The 24,765-nt window shown below is 39.5% G+C and overlaps 2 protein-coding genes across 11 annotated transcripts in view; both read left to right on the plus strand.

Moving 5' to 3' along the window:
• The window catches only part of LOC149255020 (uncharacterized), a 451,815-nt gene that overhangs the window by 353,112 nt on the left and 73,938 nt on the right, over positions 1–24,765 (plus strand). The window lies entirely within an intron of this gene.
• Positions 20,721–23,903, plus strand: LOC149255021 (uncharacterized). The gene is made up of 2 exons (XM_089457154.1): positions 20,721–23,540; positions 23,666–23,903. Exons 1-2 carry the CDS (start codon positions 21,336–21,338, stop codon positions 23,858–23,860), a joined length of 2,400 nt encoding a protein of 799 aa, XP_089313280.1. The 5' UTR covers positions 20,721–21,335; the 3' UTR covers positions 23,861–23,903.

Here is a 24,765-nt window from a genome sequence, read left to right on the forward strand (position 1 = left end):
GCGTGGGGGATAATGCTGAATCTCTCCAGACTCTAAGCTGTCACCCGAGCCCTCTTCCTTCCGTTTGTTCTGATCTGCAGTCGGGTGAGCAAGTTCCAGTAGATTATCTTCGTTGCAGCAAGGTTCGGTCTGAACACGTGGTTCCTCAGTCCTGTTCTGATACCAGCGTGAATCCGACTTCCCGCGATAATGAATTCAGCTTCTGCGCAGGTGCTCAGGTCTCTGCCATCGACCGCTCTGGTGCTCAGGTCTCTGCCATCGACCGCTCAGGTTTGGTCTATGATTACGCTGTTCTCACCATTTCTGGCACCCACGGAGTCCATCCGAATCCGAATTCGCCTTCCCGCATTTTTTATCAGGTGAGTGGTGACTCTGCCATCGACCGCCTTGGTAAGTTAGGCGTTTTCGATTAGGTTTATGGTCAGAGTAATATAAGTGAAGCGTGTATTAACAATAAGGTGGGTTACGATAGTAATATTGCAAATTATATTGATGATAGTAATAAACATATGTTTAATATGGGTAATTTCAACATTAACGTGAACCATGATAATATTAACAATAAGGCTGGTTACGATGGTAATATTACAAATTATAATGAGGATAGTAATAAACATATGATTAATATGGGTAATATCAACAATAACGTGAACAATAATAATATTAATAATCATAGTACTAATAAAATTTTTAATAGAAATAATAATATAAATGATGACATTATTAATAATACTAATAACAATAATAGTAATTATATTATTAATATTGAAAATTATAACTATAATAGTATTTACAATAATAATAATACCATGAATAATGGTGATAATAATATTAATGATATTTGCGATGTAAATAATAGTAATAATGTTGACAATATTAATAATAATAGTCATAAGATCAATTTCATTGTTAATAATGAGGATAATAATAGTATAAGTATTAATAATAGTGATAAGAATAATATGAATATGGTAAATAATAATGAAAGAGTAAATAAATATTGCTCTAGGAATAGGAGGATAATGAGCTATGATAATAAGTTAACAAGTTTTATCTTACATAGAGATGTTAACTCTAAATCGAGGAAGAGTCATTTAAGTGATGTTAACCCTCCCTCTTCCTCTCATATTAATAATAAAGTTATCAATTTATCTAGTTTTTCTTTTCCCGCTTCTGTTTTTAACGTTTTAAGCAAAGGTCTAAACTTTGCCTTGGCCCCTAAAAAGATCCCTGTTGATGACATTATTTGTGACATAGAATATGGAATTCGGGGCTTACCTGATAGTATTAAGAATACTATTAGGTAGGATTGTGCTGTTATTCTTAGGAAGGCTAAGCCTCCTAGGAGCAACCTTAGCAGAGATGAGTTTGAAGCCCTAAAATCCTTAAATCAAAACAAAGATATTGTTGTTCTGAAGGCTGACAAGGGGGGGGGGCTTCTGTCATTCTTAACAAGGAAGACTACCGCAATAAAATGTTAGATCATCTACACAATAGTGGTAGTTATAAGAATCTTCCCAAAAACCCGCTAAAGAGGATCTCCAAGATTGTGGCCCTTGCTATTAAATCCTGTGACTCAGTGAGTTCCCTGCACCATAAACTCATTGAGAGCAATCCTATCACGCCTAGAATCTATGGGCTCCCTAAAATTCATAAGGAAGGAGCTCCCCTTAGGCCTATCGTCAACACCATTGGAGGTCCTACCTATCTTCTTGCTAAGTTTCTTGCCTTGAAGCTTAAGCCCTTAGTTGGCCATACAGCATCCTTCGTGAAAGACTCGGCCTCCTTTATTGAAGAGCTCAAGGACATCAAACTGGACCCTGGAGACATTCTAGTCAGTTTTGATGTTGTTTCCCTCTACACTTGCATCCCTATAAATGAGGCATTGGATGTGATCAACCGTCTTACTGATCCTGATACCGCTCGGTTAGTTGAGATCTGCCTCACCTCAACCTTTTTCAGTTTTGAAGGAGAGTTCTTTGAGCAAACCTGTGGGGTTGCCATGGGCTCACCCCTATCCCCTGTGGTTGCTAATCTGTTTATGGAGGATTTTGAGTCTAAGGCTCTGAACTCAGCCCGTCTCCTTCCCAAACTTTGGAAAAGGTTTGTAGGTGACACTAGTGTCATCTGGTCTCACGGCCAAGAGGAGTTAGATCTCTTCTTCGATCATCTCAATAATCAATCCTCAGCTATTAAGTTCACTATGGAACAAGAGGTTAACGGTTGCCTCCCGTTCCTTGATATTCTTATCTCTAAGAATGAGGATGGTTCCCTCTCCCACCAAGTGTTTCGCAAGAAAACTCATACGGAGCAGTATCTTCATGCTAGTTCCCACCATTTCCCGGCCCAGAAGTTGGGGGTTCTCAACACCCTTGCAACTCGTGCCTTAAGGATCTCTGATGATAAGAGCTTCGAGGAGGAGAAAACCCACCTCCTTAATGTCTTTGTTGAAAACGGTTATAGTAGACACTTGGGACAAAAGGCTTTCCTCAAAGTGGCTAAGAATTCGTTAACCAAAAGAGGGCCTAAAGAGCGGATTCCTAGTGTCCATCTTCCGTATGTTCAGGGGACCACGGATAAGATTGCGAGGGTTCTTAAGAAGCATAATGTCCCCGCATCTTTTAGACCTCTCAACACCATTCGTAAATCCCTCAGATCTGTAAAGGATCCCATCGACCCTAAGGACATGAAAGGGATTTATATTATTCCTTGTTCGTGTGGGACTCCCTATATTGGTGAGACTGGTCGCTCCATTAATCAAAGGATTAGTGAGCACGCAGCTGACCTCAGGCATATGAGAACTAAGTCGTCCGCTTTAGCAGAACATGTGGAGAAAACTAATCATCATGTCTACATCGAGGAGGCTAGAGTGTCGCAATTCCATCACCGGAAATTTAGGGAAGCGCTGGAGATTGAAAAAAGACCGAACAATCTCAATAGAGAGGATGGCTGGAAGATCAGTAGTTGTTGGATCCCAGCCCTCTCCTCCTAGTCGTTTTCTTTTTTCTTTCTTTTCCTCCCTTATTTCATCGATTAATTAATTTTTAATATAGTAATTTATTTTATTTATTTATTTATTTATTTATTATTATTATTATTATTATTATTATTATTTTAAACTTAATTTATCTAATAAAAAAAAAATTTAAATCGATTTTAATTATTAATTTAAACTATTATTTAATTTTAATAGGTTAAAATTAGTATTAATATTATTAATTTATTATTATTATTTATTGATTGACTTATATATATATATATATATATATATTTTTTTTATATATTTTTATTTATTTATTTATTTTTATTTTTATTTTATTTTATATTTTAATTTTTAATTTTTTTTTTATTTTTATTTTTAATCAATTTAAACTTAATTTGCATAAAGTTAATTTTAAAATACTATTTTAACCATTACATAGACCTTGAATTAAATTTTTACAAACTAATATTTTTATCTAACAATTTGAACTTAATTTTATTCTCATTAGTTAATATATTTGAAATTATTTATGTTTATTATTGCTTATTCTATTTTTCAAACAATATAAATTAATTTAAATTTATTAATATATTTGAAATTAATATATTTTATGATTTACCTATTATAATTTATTAATTCCATTTTTGAAATAAAATAAGTAAATAAATAAATAAATTCGCCTTATCAAACTAGCCCTTATCATGGTCAAACTAGCCGTTATAACTAACTAATATTTTATTTAACAATTCAAAATTAATATATTTGAAATTATTTATTTATTTTTAGTAATTTACTTATTATAATTTTACCTATTATAGTATACATTTCTAACAAATTTAAATTAATGTAAGTTTATTAATATATTTAAAATTAATTCATTTTATGATTAATTTATAACTAAAATTTCTGTTATATAAATAAATAATATAAATTAATATAATGGTCAAACTAGCCGTTATCAGGCCAAATCGAGCTGTTGTCTTTCTAGCTGTTACCTTATCAAGTAATCTGAGTCATTGGATATTCTGCCCGGTCTATTTAAAGTGCATATGCCAGATCTGCTCATTCAACTTGTCCTGACGATGAACCACACTGGTTGGTTCGAAATGCGTCGACAAAAATTTCTCCATGTGATTTTCGCCGAAGAATTCTTCAAAAACCTAAAACATAATTAAACTTTCAAATAAAGTTATATAATTGAATTTTAAAAATCTAGAATTAAGTAAGGAAATTCTAAATTGAAAATTCTAATTTGTAATGAATGATGACTTTCCATTGACATGGCATGAAGAGGGTCCTTTCCCTAATAGCATCATCGAAGCCAAATAGGCCAACACAATCCTGATAAAATTGTATCTCGCGATTGATTTTTCTACGAAGCTCAGGATCAAGTACCATCCTATGAATACAAGAATTGAGCCCTTCCATCACCTCGCCATCAAAATCAAAGCCTCATTTGTATGGAAATGCGGGGTTGAGGAAGAGTGTTGCTGTATGAATGGGTCGATGAAGCATCCCTGTCCACTGACTATCAATCACATCCCATAACATCATATGCCTATCAAGCCCAATAGAACCCTTGTCTGCATAATAAAAATGAATGGCCTCCTTGGCCCTATCCATGGCCTCATACAAATAAGCCATTGTAGGCTTCTTCCCATCTACCAATCTCAAAACATTTACTATAGGTTCACTAACTGAGTATTCTTCTTCTACTCTCTGCCAAAACGTGTCAGCGTACACCATTTTTGCAATGGCTCTCTCGTCCTGTCTCCTGTTGTATCTACAGTCACACCACTCATCAAAAACAAAGATTTGCTTCAATTCGAACTGGCATCAAAGCAAAGACTAAAGAGTAATAAAGTTTGTGGCAAAATGTGTGATTGTTGGACGCTGCAACTCCTTGTTTCTAGTGAACCTCCTCATGAGGCTAAGAACAAAAGCTTGGTTATAAATAAACTTGGGGACGCTCCTAGCCATATCAACCACCTCCTTGATGAAGGAGTTCCCCCATATCCTCAAGTAACAAATCAATACAATGTGTTGCACACAGAATCCAGAACAATGTGCGATGCCTCTCTATAAGCATCTTGCCGGCAGACACATAATTAGCTGCATTGTTTGTTATTACTTGCAGCACATTCTGCACACCAATCTCTTGAATGAACCCATCTAACAACTCACATATCGTTGCTGCATCTTTGATATGTGCTGATGCATCCATTGATTGATTTAATAAACATGGTACCTTTAGGAAAATGTACCAAGAAATTTAGAAGGGTTCTACCTTCCTGTCTGTCCAACCATCAGACATCACTATGCATCCAGTGTTGGAATTTCTAAGTCTGACACGTTAGAAACCCTTCATGCACTTTACTGATTTATTCCTACCTACTTGTTTTGTTAATTAACAAGTTATTTACCATGTAAATATTGGAAATAAATACAAGTACATGCTCAACACATTACAGATCATCAATTGAAGGAAATAGAAACAAGCACACAAGTGACACTGTTGTTTTTGGACTAATGTCCCTAGAAAAACCGATGCAGCTATCTGAGGGTTTGATTTATTAAGCAGTTTCAGAATACAACCTGGGTGCCAAATCCGGCTTAGCCAACAGAGAAAAATCTTGGCAATAGTACCTCTCTAATCGGAAGCAAATATTCTGGTTGAAACCCCGGATAAACACTCCGGCATCTTCACAACTCCAATCTTTCCCACGAAACCCCAATGTCAGCCTCTAGGGACTGTGTTAGCCTCTCTCTGGCCCAGCGTTAGCCCATCATCACCCTGGCTTGGCCTGCGTTAGCCTCTGGAGGCACTATGTTAGTCCTTTGGCCCTCTGTGTCACCCATGTTGGCCCTCTGAGGCACTACGCAGCTCCTGGCTAGTTCTGGGTGAGCCCTGGTTGGCTCTGCGTGAACCCTTTGCTGTTTCTGCATCCCTCTCTCCGGCTACTGCGTTGTTTCTCCCGGTGCTATCTATGCCTCTCTGCTTTTGTATTACTACCCCTCAACTGCAATGCTAATCACTCTCTCAACTTTCTCAGCAAACCCAGTCACAAAAAGTCGAAATCTTGATCTTTTGGTGTGTTCTCCAAGTGACCTTCAAGCCTCCTCTTATACTTTTTTTGTTGACAAATCAGTGGCCGAGATGAAGTCCCTAATCAACGGTTAAGATTAGATCTGGCTTGATCCATGACTTTTGGACCATTCTAACACAGTTTTATATTAATTCACATTAATATTTTATGTTCTCTAAGTTTAGACTTAGGGACTCTATTGAAAATATTAATTATTTTAATATCTCCCAAACTGTTTAGAATCTACCCAAACCCTTTATGGGAATTGGAGATCTCATGTGCCTTAGCCTCTCCACCAATTTTCATGGCTAGAGCACATCTGATGCTACCCCAAATCAACATCTAGAAACTTCCAATGTTTTTTTCAACTCCACCAATCTAAAGTTGATGTCCTACTTCTTTGCTTGAAGAATTGGACCCCGCAACTCCTCATATGTAGCACTTTTGTACCCTGGGCCCACAACAACAATAGCATCACACATTGGTTGCCAAAATGGATTGGTTTTGGTGATGTTGAAAGGTAAGTCGCTCCAGAAAAGACACCTCCCCATGACTCTATCTGCTTCTTGCTTCTCCTTTTTTTTAACAATTGATTTTATGCCAGGTTGTGCTCCATGTCCTGTTCGTGGAACAAAAAATGATGACTTCGTAATAGCAGTAGCAGGTGCTGCTGTGGAGCCCCTCCCACTACCCTCAGCATCAAAATCAGAAGAAGATATCCCGAAAGATCTACCTACATGTTCAACCTTGTTTCTTTCTGCCTCTTCCTTCTTTCTGTCTTTTTCATCAAATGCTTCAAGAGCTTTTTGTATAAGCTCCCGATTAGAAACTGTACAAATCCCAACATCATGTCCAATGAGTCTAGCTAGATGGTATTTCAATCGCGTAACCCCTCTTGTCATCCTGGTCCCACACAATTTGCATGATAGATATCCCTGATTTGCCCCACCATCAGGCTCCCCATACTCCCAAAATGGGTCCAAGGCTTTTGGCATATTTGAATTTTGTAGTGAGCTAACTCAAACTAGGGCACCAAAAAAAAAAATGGAATTAATAAGTAATAACCACCTCATTTTAAAAAATATTTGTCTGCTACATTATTTGGAATGTGAATTCAATGAAAAATCGTAAATGACAATAAGAGGGTGCATTTGAAAGTTAAAAAAAAAATGGAGTTTGCTGTCCAAATATGGAGAAAACTCTTGCATTTGCTCATGGGCATGAAAATCATAGCAAATGGAAAAAAAAAAAAAAATGTTTGTAGGCAAAGAGGCAAGCAAGAATAACCCTAAATCTACTAAAAAAATCATTAACATAGGGGTTTATTAGAACATACCTGTTAATGGAAGAAATGATGATTGTCTCACTATTCTTCAATCTTTGATCAACAAAATATTCGTTGTTGGTGGCAATAATGGCTATTCAACCCTCAATTCCTCCTTGACTGCAAGCACAATGCTCTCCACTTCCTTCTCCAACAACAAAAAAACAAGAGTGAAGAAAAAAACAAATTTGGCCTTTTCTAGCCGCGGTGGCATCACATTTTTTAACCTGCCCGACGATATATTAGGTCGTAGCGCAATATTTTCCCGAAATATCGGCGATATTTCAGAAATATCGTGATATTTTTGGGGAGACAAAATATTGCACTATTTCCTTGGCGATATTTCGTCTCCCCGAGAATATTACGATATTTGCGAATATCGGCAATATTGTCTTCACTGGTCAATACATCCTTCTAGTTCTGCAATCCGGGTTTCCAAGCTGATATATTCATATACCATTGAGCTGCCACAGTGATACTCCTGCCAGCTACAATCCGAGCTGCAATGCCTCATATATCTCTGCCAGTGGTATTTCCGAGTTACTACAGCTGTCATACTACCTCTGAAGTGCGAGCTGCTGTGTAGGGTCTGAACTATATATAGGGTGGCTGCCTTCACACAGTACTGTGCTTGTAAATAGGAGTTCTGAACAACAGATGACTGTCCATGCTCACACACCAGCCCTTAATTACTCCATGCTGCCACCTGTTCAAGGAGGTTAGGCCTGCGGCATACAGCAGTCCATAAAACAGCCTCTCAGCCCTGTCAAACATTCCCAACTGCTCCCTCTTATGCTGTCACTGTAATGTGCTCCAAACTGTGCTTTCTAACTGTGTCTTCTTACAGTAAGTTGTGCCCTCATGCCTAAGCTGTAATCCGAGCTACTTTCAATAGGACTTGACCCTTTAATTGCTGCACCAGCGTCACTTGCAATAGGACTGCACCAACGTCACTGTAATTACATTCACAGAATTACGCAAACAGGTATTCGATATCCTTATCTTCAAGAATACTCCTCATTGTCCTCTTCTTCGCTGTCCTCCTTACTGTCTACCACCGAATTATGAACTTCAGACCAAAAAATAATGGCTAAAGAATGAGCTCGAATCCCTAATAAAAAGTGGTTTTCACACAGCAAAACAAAAGGACACGTCTAAGGAGGTAGGCCGACTTGTTTCCTTGAGCATAGGAAGGCTCAATGTTAAAAATATATTTTTAACTTGAAAATTCAATATTTTACAAACTATTGGGAGTTTTGGGGCTAGTAAGGGCTCATTGGAACGAGGAAAAGATCCTCTTTCAGATGGTATAGAAATCATTATGCAAGAATGCCTCTAAGATGTTAAAAAATATTTTTCTTTGTGACTGTCCTTGAATTGTTTAGTGCAGAAGATGATTAGGACAGTATGGCTTCAATATTGTTTGGGACAGCATGGCTTTGTCATTGTTTCATCATTGGATCATAGTGTCATCATGTAGGACATCCATGTCATCATATCCAACAATATCATTATATACTAGTGCAGTGATATGTCATAGTGCAACAATTATTAATCTGTCATTAGGAGATTTCCAAGTCCTTCACGACATGTCTCCAATCATTGTCATATGTAGTCTCCGACCTTCATCAAGTGCCATCATCAATTGTGGTCATTTATTAAGTGTGTGACATCATCAAGTGTAGTCCTCCATATGCCATCAAGGATACTTCATTGGCACTTATGGTCTAGATCATCAATCAAAGCCCATGATTGACACATAGGATATTCCGACACATAGGAAATAGTTAAGTATAACTTGGTCTAGTGTAGAGTTAGGTAAAGTGTGTTTCTTTACTATGTACTTTTGTAACTTACAATCCGACGGTCACGATATGTAGTGATCCGACGGTTCATCCTCTCCTCGGTATTACCGACACTTGATCCGTGGCTTAACACCTGATTGGTCCATGATCTCTATTTAAAGAGCATGGAGGGTCATTTGTAGGTTAACTGTTAATGAGAGAAGCTTATGTAAAATTTCATTCTTTTATTAACAAATTCCCTGAAGTGGCCGCGTTGGCTCAGGCCGTGGATTGTTTCCCTCTTTGAGGGTTTTAACCACGTCAAAATACTGGTGTATTGATCTGTGATCTGTTTGTGAGCGGTGTCCTTTGGTGTTCTGTCTGAGGAACTTACCCTGTAAATTCCTACATGGTATCAGAGCTATTTGAGGGCCGTGTCCGTTGGTGATCCAAATCTGAAGCAGGTAGAACTGCATCCGACTGTCGTTTCCTAGATCTACTGTTTCTGACTACTTTCGGGCCGAGAGGACTGCTCTATTGTGTTAGGAGCATCTGTTCCAGTGAAGAACCCCTTTCGTTTCATGCGAAAAGGTTTCCGGTAGCCGTAGCTACGTCATTTTTAAGATCTGGAGGTATACAGTGTTTATTTGCAGTTTACAGTTACTTTCTCTCTGTTTATTTCGGTTTCGGTTTATTTAGCTTTTTGTTTTTTTCATTATCGGATCTATACCTTTCATTTCTGCGTATGCTCTTTCCCCGTGACTCTGTGCGATCTGGGCAAATCAGAAACAGAAAGGATGGATTTTTCTCATGCGTATGCTCTTTTCCGCCACGCCTTAGTGTGATCTCGGAAAATTGGAAACATTGAGGAAAATATATAGTTTCCGGCTAAAGCTAACTTCGAGCCGCAAGGTTTGTTTTTTTTGTATGTCCGTGTTGGGTTTTTGTGTTTTTGTTTTGTAGGGAAAAAGAGCTTTCTCAAGTAAGCACGCAACCCAAAGCTTCAGCGACTAAAAAAAAATCCCTTTTTTCCAAAAATTATTAAACTTTTAGTTTAGCTCACTTGGTCCAAAGCTACTTTATAAGAGTAGAGGTCTTGAGTTCAAGTCTTCTTTTTGTTGAGCTAATTAGATTAAGTTTGGAAAGGGGGCGGATTTTTTTTTAACAGCATCATTCATTTCCGCACATTCCCACACTTCGTCGGCATCTTCATCAAATTTTTTCTTCAAAAAGCCATAACTTCTTCATCTGGAAGCCGTTTTCAGAGCCGTTTTTTTGAACCAGCCTAATTATTCGAGATCTTTCCATTGGAACACTTAGTTTCAGCATCTATAGCTTCAGTTTATGTTAAAATGGAAAGTCCATGCCAAGTTATTTTTGACAGCACCAACTACTTCCAATGGTGGTCCTACATTGTGGATTTACTTAGAAGTAAAGTCTCTATAGAATAGCCTCAGGCCAAAAAACCAAACCGAAAGATGAAGATAAGGCAGCTAAATGGGAAAATAGGCAAGATCAAGCACGAGGGTTGATAGGGATGTCTATTTCTCCAGATCTTAGATTCCATATTGCAGAACTTGATACTCCTGATGAAGCAATGAAACAGATTACTAAAGTTTTTGGAATTAAAAATGAACTTAAAGCCCATCAACTCGAAAATGAGTTGCTTACATTAGACCCTAATAATTTTTCTTGCATTGAAGATCTTTTTGTCCAAGTTCAAGACCCTTAGACTTCTCTTGGAAGGTGTTAAGGTTAAGAAAGAAGATAGTAACCTTATCTATTCCATTCTTACTAAGTTGGGACCAACCTACTCTGTGTTTGTTTCCACCTTCCATTCTACAAGAGAAGCCTTCATTTCTCAAGGACAAGCCTACAAGTCCCCTTCCTTTGATTTCTTTTGTGATTGTTTAATAAGAGAACAAGAAAAACTCTTACACCTTGGTTTTCTTAATCTTGGAAACTCTTCGAAGAAAGCGTTAGCCACCCAGCAGCAACCAAATTCAAAGAATCTTAAGAAGTTGTATCCTAAAAGGAATGGTCCTAAACCAAACAAGGGTCCTAAGCAATTTCAACCTCAAAATGCAAAATCATTTCAACAAAATGATAAGACAAATAAAAACAAGGGGAAGAAGACTGATAGACATTGCAACTTTTGTAATCGAGATGGCCACTTAGAATCCAAATGCTTTAAGAAGATGGAAACCTTGGAAGCAGCAATGAAGAAGCATAACATCCATTTGGAGCACTCTTCAACTTCAACTTCATCTTCAGGAATAGCACTTTCTACATGTGGTTGTCAAGCATCTCGGTCTGGCTATGGACTAAATGTATCTTCTTCTCATTCTCATGAGTGGCTCATTGATTCTGAAGCTTCTTATCACATGGCCAAAAACAAAGCCATGTTTTTTTCTTTAAATGATTGTAACACCAAAAATATATATGTTGGTGATGATAGATCTCTTAGTGTTGTAGGGACTGGAACTGTTCATATAGACAATTGTCAATTTAATGATGTATTATGTGTTCCAACCTTATCTTGCAACCTTCTATTTGTATATCAGATAACTCATTCAGGTGAAGGTAAAATCGTTGAATTTTCACCTCACGATGTTGTAATTAAGGACTTAAGAGATCCTAGACAGATTTTAGCTACTGGCATTGCTGATGATTCTACAAGGTTGTATAAGTTTCACAACTTTGGGTCATCAAATCTTCCCTCGGTATTTGTTGCTCATAACGATGAAGTGAGCAAACTTTGGCATGAGCAATTTGGTCACTTAAACTATCGCTCCCTTAAGAATCTATGTAAAGAAAATATGGTTACAGGTCTTCCAATGGTATCTTGCAGATATGGTGTTTGTTCCGGATGTGTACTCGGAAAACATCATCGGGATAGTTTTGAAAAACGTGCCTCTTGGCACGCCTCAGCCCCTTTACAGCTTGTGCATAGTGATTTATGTGGTCCACTTCCAGTTGTTTCATTCTCTGGCTACAAGTATTTCTTAAATTTCATTGATGATTTCTCTAGACGCACTTGGGTATACTTCTTAAAACTCAAGAGTAAAGTATTTAACATGTTCTTGGCCTTTAAGGCCTTTGTTGAAAAACAGTCTAGACATCAAATTCTTAAGCTAAGATCTGATAATGGTGGAGAATATGTTAGCAAAAAATTCATCAACTTTTGCACTGAGAATGGAATTCAAATGCAACATATTGTTCCATATACTCCACAACAAAATGGTGTAGCTGAAAGGAAGAATCACACCTTAAAGGAAATGGTTAATTGTATGCTTCAATCTAAAGGACTTGGTCTTGATTTTTTGGCAGAAGCAATTAACTGTGCAAATCACATAATAAATCGCACTCCTACTAAGGTTTTAAAGAATATCACTCCAGAAGAAGCATGGAGCTCAATTAAACCAGATGTAAGTCACTTTCGTGTTTTTGGAAGTGAAGCATGGGCCCATATTCCAGATGAGAAACATAAAGCTTTAGAATCTAAGAGTGAAAAATGTATTTTTGTTGGATATTCTGAAGATGTCAAAGGATTTAGACTTATTCCACTTAAGTCCAAGAATGTTATCATTAGAAGAGATGTAAAGTTTGCTGAAAATATATCGGCCTACGAGCCTAGTTCAGCGGATGTGCCACCTCTCCCTATCTCTTCTACTTTTGAAAATATTTCTTCTTCAGATGGTGAAAGCGAGGATGAAAATCCTCCCCCACCTTCTCAGGATCCTCCTTCAGCTCCTCAGCTTCCAAAATGGGTACGTGCTACTCGAGATGCAGCAGGTGATCTTGCCGGTGATCCTACAGATCAGCGACGTACACGTTCTCAGTTTGATAGAGCATCTTCTTTACTGGCTCAAGCTTCAACAAATTATGATCCTGACACCTTTGCAGAAGCTTCAGGCCATCCAGATTGGGACACAGCTATGAATGAAGAATATCGTTCATTATTGGCAAATGATACATGGGATCTTGTTCCTCTACCAAAGGGACGAAAACTTGTTAAATGCAAATGGGTTTACAGAACCAAGTATGGACCAGATGGGAACATTGATAAACATAAAGCTCGTCTTGTTGCTAAGGGTTTTTCACAAGTTGAAGGCATTGACTATACTGAGACCTTCTCCCCTATTGCCAAAATGAACTCTATCCACCTTGTTCTTTCCCTTGCTGCCTCTTTCAAATGGGAAGTCCATCAGATGGATGTTAAATCTGCCTTCTTGCATGGGGACTTGCATGAAGAAATCTATATGGAACAACCTATTGGCTTTATACAAACAAACTCCAGCCTTGTATGTCAGCTTAAGAAATCCCTTTATGGTCTCAAGCAAGCTCCTCGAGCTTGGTATGCCAAAATGGATAACTTTCTTTTAGAAACTGGCTTTTCTAGGTGTCATTCTGACAATACTGTCTACACCAAGAAAGTGGGCAAGTCTCTTATCATTCTTGTTCTTTATGTTGATGATCTTATCCTGACTGGTAGTGATCCCAACCTTATAAACCATGTGAAGTCTAGCCTTAGAAGGAAGTTTGAAATGACAGACTTAGGACACTTACATTATTTTCTTGGTCTTCAAGTCTTACAATCCAAGGAAGGTATTTCCCTTTCCCAGTCCAATTATGCCTGTGATATTCTACGCCATTTTCACATGGAAGACTGTAAGCCAGCCCCTTCTCCCTTTCAGTCTAGAGTCAAACTTTCAGTCACTTGTACTTCTCCTGAAGTCGATGCTACCTTATACCGTCAACTTGTAGGAAAACTTTTGTATCTAATCCATACTCATCCTGACCTTTCCTTTGTTGTTGGCCTTGTTGCTCGGTTTATGCAAAACCCACATGAAAGTCATTGGAAAGTAGCTAAAAGAATACTTCGTTATGTTCGATGTACAGTTCAATTTGGGATTCATTACAGTGCCGAAGCAGCTCCTCTATTGGTTGGTTTCACTGATTCCGATTGGGCTGGTGACCCTGATGATCGAAAGTCTACTGCAGGTTATGTGTTCACTCTTGGTTCAGGACCTATTACATGGGCTTGCAAGAAACAAGGTGCCATTTCTCTTTCTTCAGCAAAAGCAGAGTATCGTGGTGCTGTAGAAGCTAGTAAGGAAGCCTTGTGGCTTCGTCAGATCCTATCAGAGTTTGGCTTTCAGCAGCAGCATCCGACTGTACTTTGGTGTGATAATCAAAGTGCCATTCAACTATGCAAAGATCCAGTCCAGCATCAGCGTAGCAAACACATTGAACTATACATGCACTTCATCAGAAAGCTCATTCACGACCATGTTCTTGACGTGCAATATTGTTCAACAGATGATCAAGTTGCAGACATCTTTACAAAGGCTCTCATAGAGGCGAAGTTTACGAAACTTCAATTTATGGTTGGAGTTCAGGAAGTTGTCACTAAGGGGGGATAGGCTCTAGTGCCTCCTTCCTTCTCCTATTGTGTCATATTTGTAAATCCTTCAATCCTATCCCAAGTTGTTCTTAAGGGGGGATGTTAGGATATTCCAACACATAGGAAATAGTTAAGTATAACTTGGTCTAGTGTAGAGTTAGGTAAAGTGTGTTTCTTTACTATGTACTTTTGTAACTTACAATCCGACGATCACGATATGTAGTGATCCAACGGTTCATTCTCTCCTCAGTATTACCGACACTTGATCCATGGCTGAACACCCGATTGGTCCATGATCTCTATTTAAAGAGCATGGAGGGTCATTTGTAGGTTAACTGTTCATGAGAGAAGCTTATGTTAAATTTCATTCTTTTATTAATAAATTGCCTAAAGTGGCCGCGTTGGCTTAGGCCGTGGACTGTTTCCCTCTTTGAGGGTTTTAACCACGTCAAAATACTGGTGTATTGATCTGTGATCTGTTTTTGAGCTGTGTCCTTTGGTGTTCTGTATGAGGAACTTACCCTGTAAATTCCTACAGGACATCCATGTCATCATATCCAACAATATCATTATATACTAGTGCAGTGATATGTCATAGTGCAACAATTATTAATTTGTCATTAGGAGATTTCCAAGTCCTTCATGACATGTCTCCAATCATTGTCATATGTAGTCTCTGACCTTCATCAAGTGCCATCATCAATTGTGGTCATTTATTAAGTGTGTGACATCATCAAGTGTAGTCCTCCATATGTCATCAAGGGCTTGTATATTAGATACTTCATTGGCACTTATGGTCTAGATCATCAATCAAAGCACATGATTGACACTTGGCAATATCATAGTTAGTTCCAGGACTTCTTAAGATTTCTTCATTGGTGGCTTGACATATTAATATCTTGACATCTTCATTGATGGCAACTTTATCAAACAAGAGTGTTCAACATGTACCTCATCATCATCTAGAACCAGGCATCCCAAGAATACTTGCCATCTCGGCCAATGCCATATTGACATCAATGACAACCTTGATTAACAGGCTGCAATAGAATTTATTTCAATTTTTGCCGTAGAAAGACTGTGAATAACTTATTTCTGAATTAATAAGTAGAAGAAATAATATCAGTCACTGCAGTTGGATTTCTGTTTTGAAATTTTCACAAGTACAAACAAGCATAAGCACCCGATTGCAAAATAAATCAAGTACCTTTTGATCAGAAGCCCACCTTCACTCGTGTTCCTACGAGATGGGTGAGAAGATATGACTAATGCAAGTGGTAGAGATATGAATGACACATCGTCTTCGACTAGTGGTGGATGCAGGGTCTACTAGTTAGCCAGTTGGAAGAGATGATGCCAGAAAAAATTTCTCCTATGGGGTTGCCCATTTTTGGTGGGTAACAAGGTCGTATTCATTAAATTTTCTCTAAAAGATTCCATTGCCCATTTTGTCTAGGAGGTTTTGATCAATCTCTTTCTTATAACTATTTTCCCCTCCTATCTAAAATTCTGCGTATCTGGAGTTAGGGTTAGAGTTTCCTTAAATTTTTCTAAAAAATAATTCAATTTGATGCGTTATTTCCCTTTAGGTATGGGTTGCTCTTAATAATTGAAGAAAAGCAAATTCTAGCATTGATTACATTGTAAAACCCTAATTCTAGGGATGATGTCATCATTTATATTGTTGTTTTATGCATGTTTCATCCATAACAACTCAATTGCAAACCCCTAACCTTGCATATCTAATTGATAGTCTTTCTCCTTTATTGATCAATCATTGTAAAGCAATTTCTTCTAGTTGTTATATGATATTGTGTGCCATATCATTGAAATTCTATCAAACCCTAACTTACAACAACTCTCTAGTTTACTTAAGTGGTCTAAGGATAGAGTTCTTGTACTCTTATAAAGAGTATCTTAGCCCTACTAGCTTCGCTAGTGACCCATCCCAATCATTACATCTCTCCATCACTGTAAACCTTCTTGTTGAATATCCTTTAGGTGATCTATACATAGAGAAGTCTCCCTTGTGGCACTAAATAGCTAGAAAAGGCCTGCTGAGGTGACAAAGGTGGCCAATCTCATGTTCCTATTGATTTGGGGTAGCATTGGATGTGCTCTAGCCACGAAATTTGGTGGAGAGGTTGGGGCACGTGAGATCTCCAATACCTAGAAAGGGTTTGGGCAGATTCTAAACAGATCAGGAGATATTAAAATAATTAATATTTTTAATGGAGTCCCTTAGTCCATAGTTGCGGGGGAGCGCCCCCCCCCCCCCCCGCACCCGGTCCTAATCCGCGCTCCGGGCGGGAGCGACTCGGGAGCGGGTCGGGAGCGCGCTCCCTAAAAAAAATTTCGCTCCCTGCCTTTTCGGGAGCGTTTTTCCTTTTTTGCATTTTTTTTTTTGTAGTAATGTTCGAAATGCAATTTTTTTTTAAAGAAACAAATAGTTTTTGAGTGGGGCAGCTTAATGATCAAGTCTAGGCCCTAGTGTTGATATGCTATTCATGGTAATGTTAAATTCTTAAAGTAAAAGTGACATGAAATGACTCAGGATGTTTGAGAGTGGTTTCGTCCTCATTGGATTTCATATGGAGAAAGTAGAATTTTAGATTTCATTTAAAATCCAACAGACTTATCAGTTTTTCAGGATTTCAAGATTGGGGAATTGCAATGTTTCCATTGAATTTTGTCATGTATTAGGGTATGGAACTCGTATTTAATCAAGAGTACCAATCCTCTATGTACCTTGATGTTGGTGACATTGGTTGTCGAACTACTCTATCATGACCCTTCTAAAAATGTACGCATCACTCAAACAAAATCTTGACTTGACATGCTATGCTTTTTCTATCTTATGTTAATGCTTAGAGGGTGATATTAATGACAAAGATCCCCATACAGATAAAAGGTAATGACAAAGATACCTCTGATATTAATGCTTGGAGGGTGATATTAATGACAAAGACCCTGATTTTGCAACAAGACTAAAAAATTAGACATTTCTCGTGGTGGCAAGAAGCCCAAGCATAAGAAATAGATAATAGATTTACTTCTCTTTTCTAGTTTCTAGTAGCTTTTATAACTATTGACTCTTTCATATTTATTATGATATTTTTTTAAACAATATATGACAATTTAAGTTTGAAGTTGGCAATTATAACTCATTAGTAATGAATTATGAATATGATGCTTCATGAAAGTTGAAAGTTGTTTCATTTCATTTCATTTTTATAACATTTCATTTCATGTTAGATATTATTTGTTGTAATGGTTACACTTAGCTTACAAGTACAACTTTGGTGATCAATGATGATAAATGCTATATATTGAATTTTGAAAGCTTGAAACTTTAAGATTGATGAATCATGAGACTCAATATGTTGTATGTTACAATGTTACTAACTTGCGGACGTGGTTGATGATTGTTGTTATATGGTTCAATCTATGCTTTTTTATGTTTTTTATATCTAATTCATCATTCTACATGTTTTTGTTGACATATATGTATCAAAAATTAAAAAATATAAAATATATATATATTTTTAAAAAATCGCTCCGGGATTCGCTCCCAAACCGGGAGCTTCTGAAAATGGTCGCTCGCGCTCCCCGCTCCCGCTCCCAAGTAACATGGCCTAAGTCTAAACTTAGGGAAAATAAAATATTAATGTGTATCAATATGAATCTGTGTTAGAATGGTCCAAAAGACATGGATCAAGCCAGATCTGATCTTAGCCGTTGATTAGGGACTTAATCTCGGCCGTTAAGATGTCAACAGGAAAAATATAAGAGGAGGCTTGAGGGTCACTCGGAGAACACACCAGATGATCAGTCATTTTATTCTCTAGAGCGGGGTTTGCTAAGAGAGGTGGAATTAGTGATTGGGAGAGCAGTTGAGGGGCGTCGAGTACAGAGAAACAAAGAACGCAGAGATTGTGCCGGGAGAGCAGCACAGCAGCTAAGGAGGGTGAGCAGAGCCAACAAGGGCTCACGCAAGGCCATGCAAAGGCAGCCAAGTGCTATGGAGAGCACCAGAGGGGCCAGCGCAGCTGACGCAGAGGCTCCCAGAGCTGACGCAGGGCCTCCTGGGGCTAATGCAGCCCTAGAAAGGTTGATGCAGGGCCAGTGCGAGACAGAGAGGGGCTGACGCAGTCTAGATTGGGCAAACGCTAGGGTTGCAGGAGCAGTTTTGTGTTGAAGAGTTGCCGGAAGGATTTTCCAGGATTTCAGCCAGGAGATTTCTCTCAAACTGTGAGGTAAAGTTGCTAAGGAAATTCTCTGTTGGGTAGGCCAGTTTCGGCACCCAGATTGTACTTTGATATTGCTTAATAAGAAAACCCTCAGATATCTGCACCGATTTTCCTGCATTGGGTTTTTCCAGGGACATTGGTCCAAAAATAATGGTGTCATGTGGTGTGTTTGTTCTAGTTTCTTTTAGTTGCTGATCTGTAATATGTTGAGCATGCGCTGGTGTTTATTTTTAGTATTTACATTGTAAATAACTTGTTAAAGAAAAATAACAAGTAGGTAGGAATAAATCAGAAAAAGTGCATGAAGGGTTTCTAAACTAAGCAGAGTTAGAAACTTCAACATGGTATCAGAGCGTGATTGCAGATCACAGGAGGACTAAAAGACATCAGCCGAGCGGAGCAATAACAGCAGAAAACAACTGTCCCGAGGTGACAGAAGCTGTTTCTAGCAGCGCAGAAGCCAAGGAAGTGTGATGCAAAGCTAGCTAGAGCCACGCAGAGGAAGCCGGGAATTGCGTAGAGCCTCAGAGAGGCCAGCGTTGCTGACGCAGAAGGCCAAAGGGTTGATGTAGGGCATCCCAGGGCTAACGCAGACCCATCTGGGGTGACGCAGAGCCAGCGTGGGGCAGAGAGGGGCTGATGCAATTCACAGAGAGGAAGTTGCTGGAGTCTAGAAGGTTGCAGAAATATTGCAGAGTGGAGCTAGTGAGGTACTGTAGTTAGAACAATACCTGACAGAGCAGGGCCAGAGGAGTTGTTACTGAGGGTTTCTATCCGAGGAACCTAGATCAACAGTGCAGTTGCACAAGACGATCAGAGTAGGGGACATCTCGACAAGCGGCAAAAGGATTTCCAGGAGGGAAATCAGGACTCAGAGGGAGTCCAGAAGAGAACTTCCAAACAGGAAGTAGAGACTCAGAGGAGTCGAGCCGAGAACTTCCAGGAGGGATGTAGAGGAGCATCATGGCACTACATGGGGTAAGAGACCAGGATAGACTAGACAGAGCATCGAACTTCGCAGTCTGGAAGGCCAAAATCTTATCAATGTTAGACAGGAATCGTGTCAAGAACTTCGCCTTGAAGGTTATAGCTATCCTAGTTGACCCCAATGATAACGACAAGTATGAAGAGGCGATGGCGAGGGCCAAGTGCATTATCTTTGATGGGCTCAAGGATCATGTGGTACCACATATAACCGATAAGGAAACGACAGTTGAGATGTGGGAGGCTCTCAAGAACCTGTACCAGCATATTTTTGTGCAGAGAAGAATGTTGCTCGAGAACCAGATGAGGTCGTATCAGATGAAGAAGGGTCAATCGATTGACACCTTCCTTGGAGGGCTGAATGAGATTCGAGACTAGTTGACTGCTATAGGAGTGACACCGGATCAGGATTTTATGGTGAGGAGAGCCCTGAATGCTGTCTCAGAAGATTGGGAAATGTTTGTTCAGAGTATCCTAGGCAGAGGAACTCTCCCACCTTGGGATGAGATGTGAGCAGCGCTTCGCCAGTAAGAGATCAGATGACAGTCAAAGACAAGCAGCAGCAGCAAAGGGATCAAAGTTCAACAGGAGGAGGAAGATGTGGCCTTAACATCTGAGGGAAAGCAGAAGAAGCGGAAGAAGAAAGATCTCTCCAAGATCAAGTGCTTCCACTGTGGGGAGATGGGTCATTATGTGACCCAGTTCCCAAGGAAGAAGAGTAATGGAGAGTCTTTCGAGACTAAGGCAGCGCCACCATGGGCAGAGAAGGAAGTTTTGGCAGACGATGATTGTGCCATGAGCAGGGTTGCAGGAATCGCCCCCCCCCCGGAGGATCCAAACCCGGAACCGCGGATCGGAGCGAACCGTCCCGGAATCCAATTTGGAAGCGCGATTCGGAGGAGGAGGTGGCGCGGTTCCGGAATTTAAATGCGATTCCTGCCTTTTGGGTTGCGGCCACCCCGGAACCGCGGATCGGAGGGCGGTTCGGGCACGGGGTGGCGCCACGCTTCCGGCCCGGAACCGCACGCCACCCGCACGCCACCCAGGCGATTCCGGAAGCAACCCCGCGGCCTCCTTTTTTTTAATTTATTTTTTTTAAATTTGTTTTAATATGTGACTTAACTAGCATGAGGGGGTGGGTTAGGTTAGTTTAGGGTGAGTCTAGGGTGACTTTAGAAAAGAATAAAGCCCCCATTCTCTTCTCATTTTCTCACTTTGAGTTTATGAGAGTTGGAGAAGAGAAGAGAGGAGAGGAGAAGAGAAGAGAGGAAAGGAGAGGAGAAGAGAGGAGAGCTTGGAGGAGTGAAGAAGGAGGAGCTAGGAGAAGGAGGAGGAGCTTGGAGCAAGAGCTTGGAGGACTTCATCTACAAGAGCTAAAGAGGTAAGTTCAAACCCCAAACTCCCTTGTTTTTTTGAAAAAAAAATTGTATTTTTCTCCTCCCTCTCCTACTCTTTCCCATTGTTTCTACTTGCTCCTTTATTTACAGGTTGTCCACCACCTATATCCATATTCCAAGATGGTGTTCTTTTGGCTTCTATGTATCATTCCACTCTTGGTTTTAATGATGGCAAGGGTGAGGAATAGAGGGGAAGAGGAAGGGGATGAACTTGGTCCTAATAGTAGTGACCCAATGTATGATGAGGAGGAAGGGTTTGAAGAGGAAGGGGATGAACTTGAAGAGGACACTGAAGCACAAGATGGGAAAGGTACATCAAATCCCTTGTGGAACTATGTGACCAAACTTGAAGGGGGAAAGGGTGGTGGATCTTACAAATGGATGTGCCCTCATGATTGTCATGGAGGAAAACCATATACGGGTTCATATACCCGTCTGAGGAGGCATTTTTGTGGGGTGCTAGAGAGTGATGAAAAAAAGGGTTCTGTGGGGGTAGCCATTTGCCCAAAAATTTCAAGTGAACAAAGACAAAAATACATCAAAATAGAGATGGCTGCACAACAAAAAAACAAGAAACAAAAAACTCATTCAGAATCAAGTGCAACCTCTAAATTTGGTAGTTGCCCATCTCCTTATGGTACTTCTGCAACCTCTGGAGGTAGAAAAACAATAGGGGATTTCCTTAATGTTACTGGGAGGGATGATGTGGATGGAAAGGTAGTCCGTTTTCTTTGTGCTTGCGGTGTACCATTCAATGTGCTTCGCTCTCCCTATTGGCATGACATGGTAAAGGCCATCAATGAAGCCCCAAAAGGATACAAGGCCCCCAACTATGAGAAAGCTAGAACAGTGTTATTAGAAAGAGAAAAAGCTAAGGTTCAAAGAGCTGTGACACGTTTTACACATGAGTGGGTGGATTATGGGGTATCCATTGTATCAGATGAGTGGACAAATATTAGAAACCAACATTTGATAAATGTTCTTGGTGTTTCTTCTAAGGGTGCAGTATTTATTGCATGTCATGACTCCTCCTCCATCAGTGCAACTGCACAAAACATTGCAGATCTCCTATTGAAATCAATCAAAGATGTTGGTCCGAATAATGTGGTTCAAGTGATCACAGATAATGCAGCAAATTGTAAGGCAGCAGGAAAAATTATTGAGCGTACTCATCCACACATCTTTTGGTCTGGGTGCCTGGTTCACACATTGAACCTTTTGATGCATGATATTGTGAAACACAAAGAATGTGGGTGGATTGCTGAGGTTTACAGGAAAGGGAAGCAGCTCATTAAATTCATCACAGGGCATACAAGGGTAAACTACTTCTATGGCACTTACTCCAAGTTGCAATTGCTTAAAATTGCAAAGACAAGATTTGCTAGTTATTACCTCACCTTTAGGCGGCTAGTGAAGGTGAGACAAGCTTTAACTAATCTGGTGTGTGCTGAAACATGGGATGAAATTAACCAGTGTACAGATGGTGCTACTGCTAATGTAGTCAAGGACACTGTTCTTGACACTTACTTTTGGTCACAGGTTAAATATGTTTTGCAATTCACCAAACCAATTTATTACATGATCAAGTTTGCAGATTCAGATCGACCAGTAATTGGGGAGGTGTATGAGCAAATGGATAGCATGTTGGGGCAGATTAAAGACATTGTTGAGCCTAGAGATACCACCTTGTACAATTATATTCGTGAAGAGGTGGAAAAGCGATGGGATATGCTAAATGTTCCATTGCATGCATTAGCATATGTTTTGACACCTAGGTACTATCATCCATCATGGCTTTCAAAACCAGCACCTGGGGGGGGAAGCAGGAAAAAACCACACCAAGATAAAGAGGTTCACGAAAAATATATGGCTGCATTGAGTAGATTAATCCCTGATAATGAGGAGGCTGCATTGGTACGGAGACAGGTGAGCAACTATACGCTCAACACTGGTCCATTTGGGAGCATGCATTCAATTGAAGATCGAGAGCATTTTTCTGCTCTTGAGTGGTGGAACATGCATGGAGGGCCTACTCCACTTCTACAGAGTTTGGCATTGCGGGTGCTATCACAGGTGGTAAACACTTCTTCTGCAGAGAGGTGTTGGAGCTCTTATTCTTTCATCCACAGTGTTAAAAGGAACAGGTTGAGTTTAGATCGGGCAGAGAGCTTGGTTTATGTTCATTACAACTTGCGATTGTTGTCCCATTACTGTGAAGATGCAAAGTCTAATAAAGACTTGTTGACTTGGGACAAGCATCCAGAGGAGCCCAATTTGGAGGATGGAGTGTTGCAACTAGAGCAATTAGAGGATGCTCTTATCCAGGTATGTCCATTGTGGTATGAATTTTCCAATTTTCCCTTATAAAGCATTTCTCTAATTCATGTTTTTAATTTTTTTGTTAACTAGTGTTTTTTTTTTTTTTGCATGAATTTTTTGAGCGATTCTAGGATGATGATGACCGTGTTGATATGCCACCACCCCCACCCCCATCTGGTCCTAGGTTCCATGGTTCAACACCAACAGCAGGGGGTTCTTCTTCATCAGTTCCAGTGCCACGACTTACACAGGGACCATCTTCTTCATTGCCACCACGTGGAGGCACGCCATCACGTTCTATTCGTGGTGGAAGGAGGAGAGATTAGTAGATATATTCACAATCTACTTCTTTTTGTCATAGTCTATAGATTACTCATTAGACTTGTAGACTTGTGAATTTGAATTTTGAACCTTTTTGGCTTGGCGGTGACCAAGTGACATATTTTGTAAACATTATTATTTGAATTTTGGACATGACAAATGTTGACAGTTGCTCACTTGCTAGATAAATCATAATATGCTCTATGTTTTATGTTTTATAATATGCTTAAATGTTTTATGTTTTATAATATGCTTAAAAATTTGATGTATGTTTGTAATAGCTAGAATATAGATGATTGCTGTACATACTAGTAACTACAATGGAATCATGGATGCCATATCTATCTTGATTTATGCAAAAATATGCATGTTTTCATGTCTTCTACAATTAATTTGGTATTTGGGATGTTTGTTTTGAGTATAAATGCAAAAAAATATATAAAAATATATATATATATAGCAGACGCTTCCGCGGACGCTTCGCTCCCTAGATTTTTGGAAAATGACGCTTCCGCGCTTCGCGCTTCCGCTTCGCTCCCGCTTCGTGCAACATTGGCCATGAGTGCACACGCGCCACTTGACCAGAAGTGGGGAGACATCAAGCTGTAGTCAGGCGGACTACAGACGATGAGGGGTAGGATCCTTGAGGTACTCAGCCTCTTGGATTAGACCTTGCTACTGGAGCCCCGACGAGGAGTAGCAGGACTAGTTGAGTAGGTAGAGACGGATGCAGATGGAGCAGTAGAGAGAGCTACAGTGCAGGAGTTCTAAGACAACACAGAGCTAGCAGGCTGCAGCAGTGTGAGAGGCACAGGAGTGTTGCACCAATGCACGAAGGCACAGAGAGGTGTGCAACGGTGCGAGATGCAAGGAGTTGCTACAACAGTGCAGAGGTCAGAGAGAGGGAGCA

Source organism: Pinus tabuliformis, chromosome 7 (genome assembly GCF_031772625.1).
Source record: "Pinus tabuliformis cultivar Carrire ecotype Pingquan chromosome 7, CPIR1, whole genome shotgun sequence".
NCBI lineage: Eukaryota > Viridiplantae > Streptophyta > Pinopsida > Pinales > Pinaceae > Pinus > Pinus tabuliformis.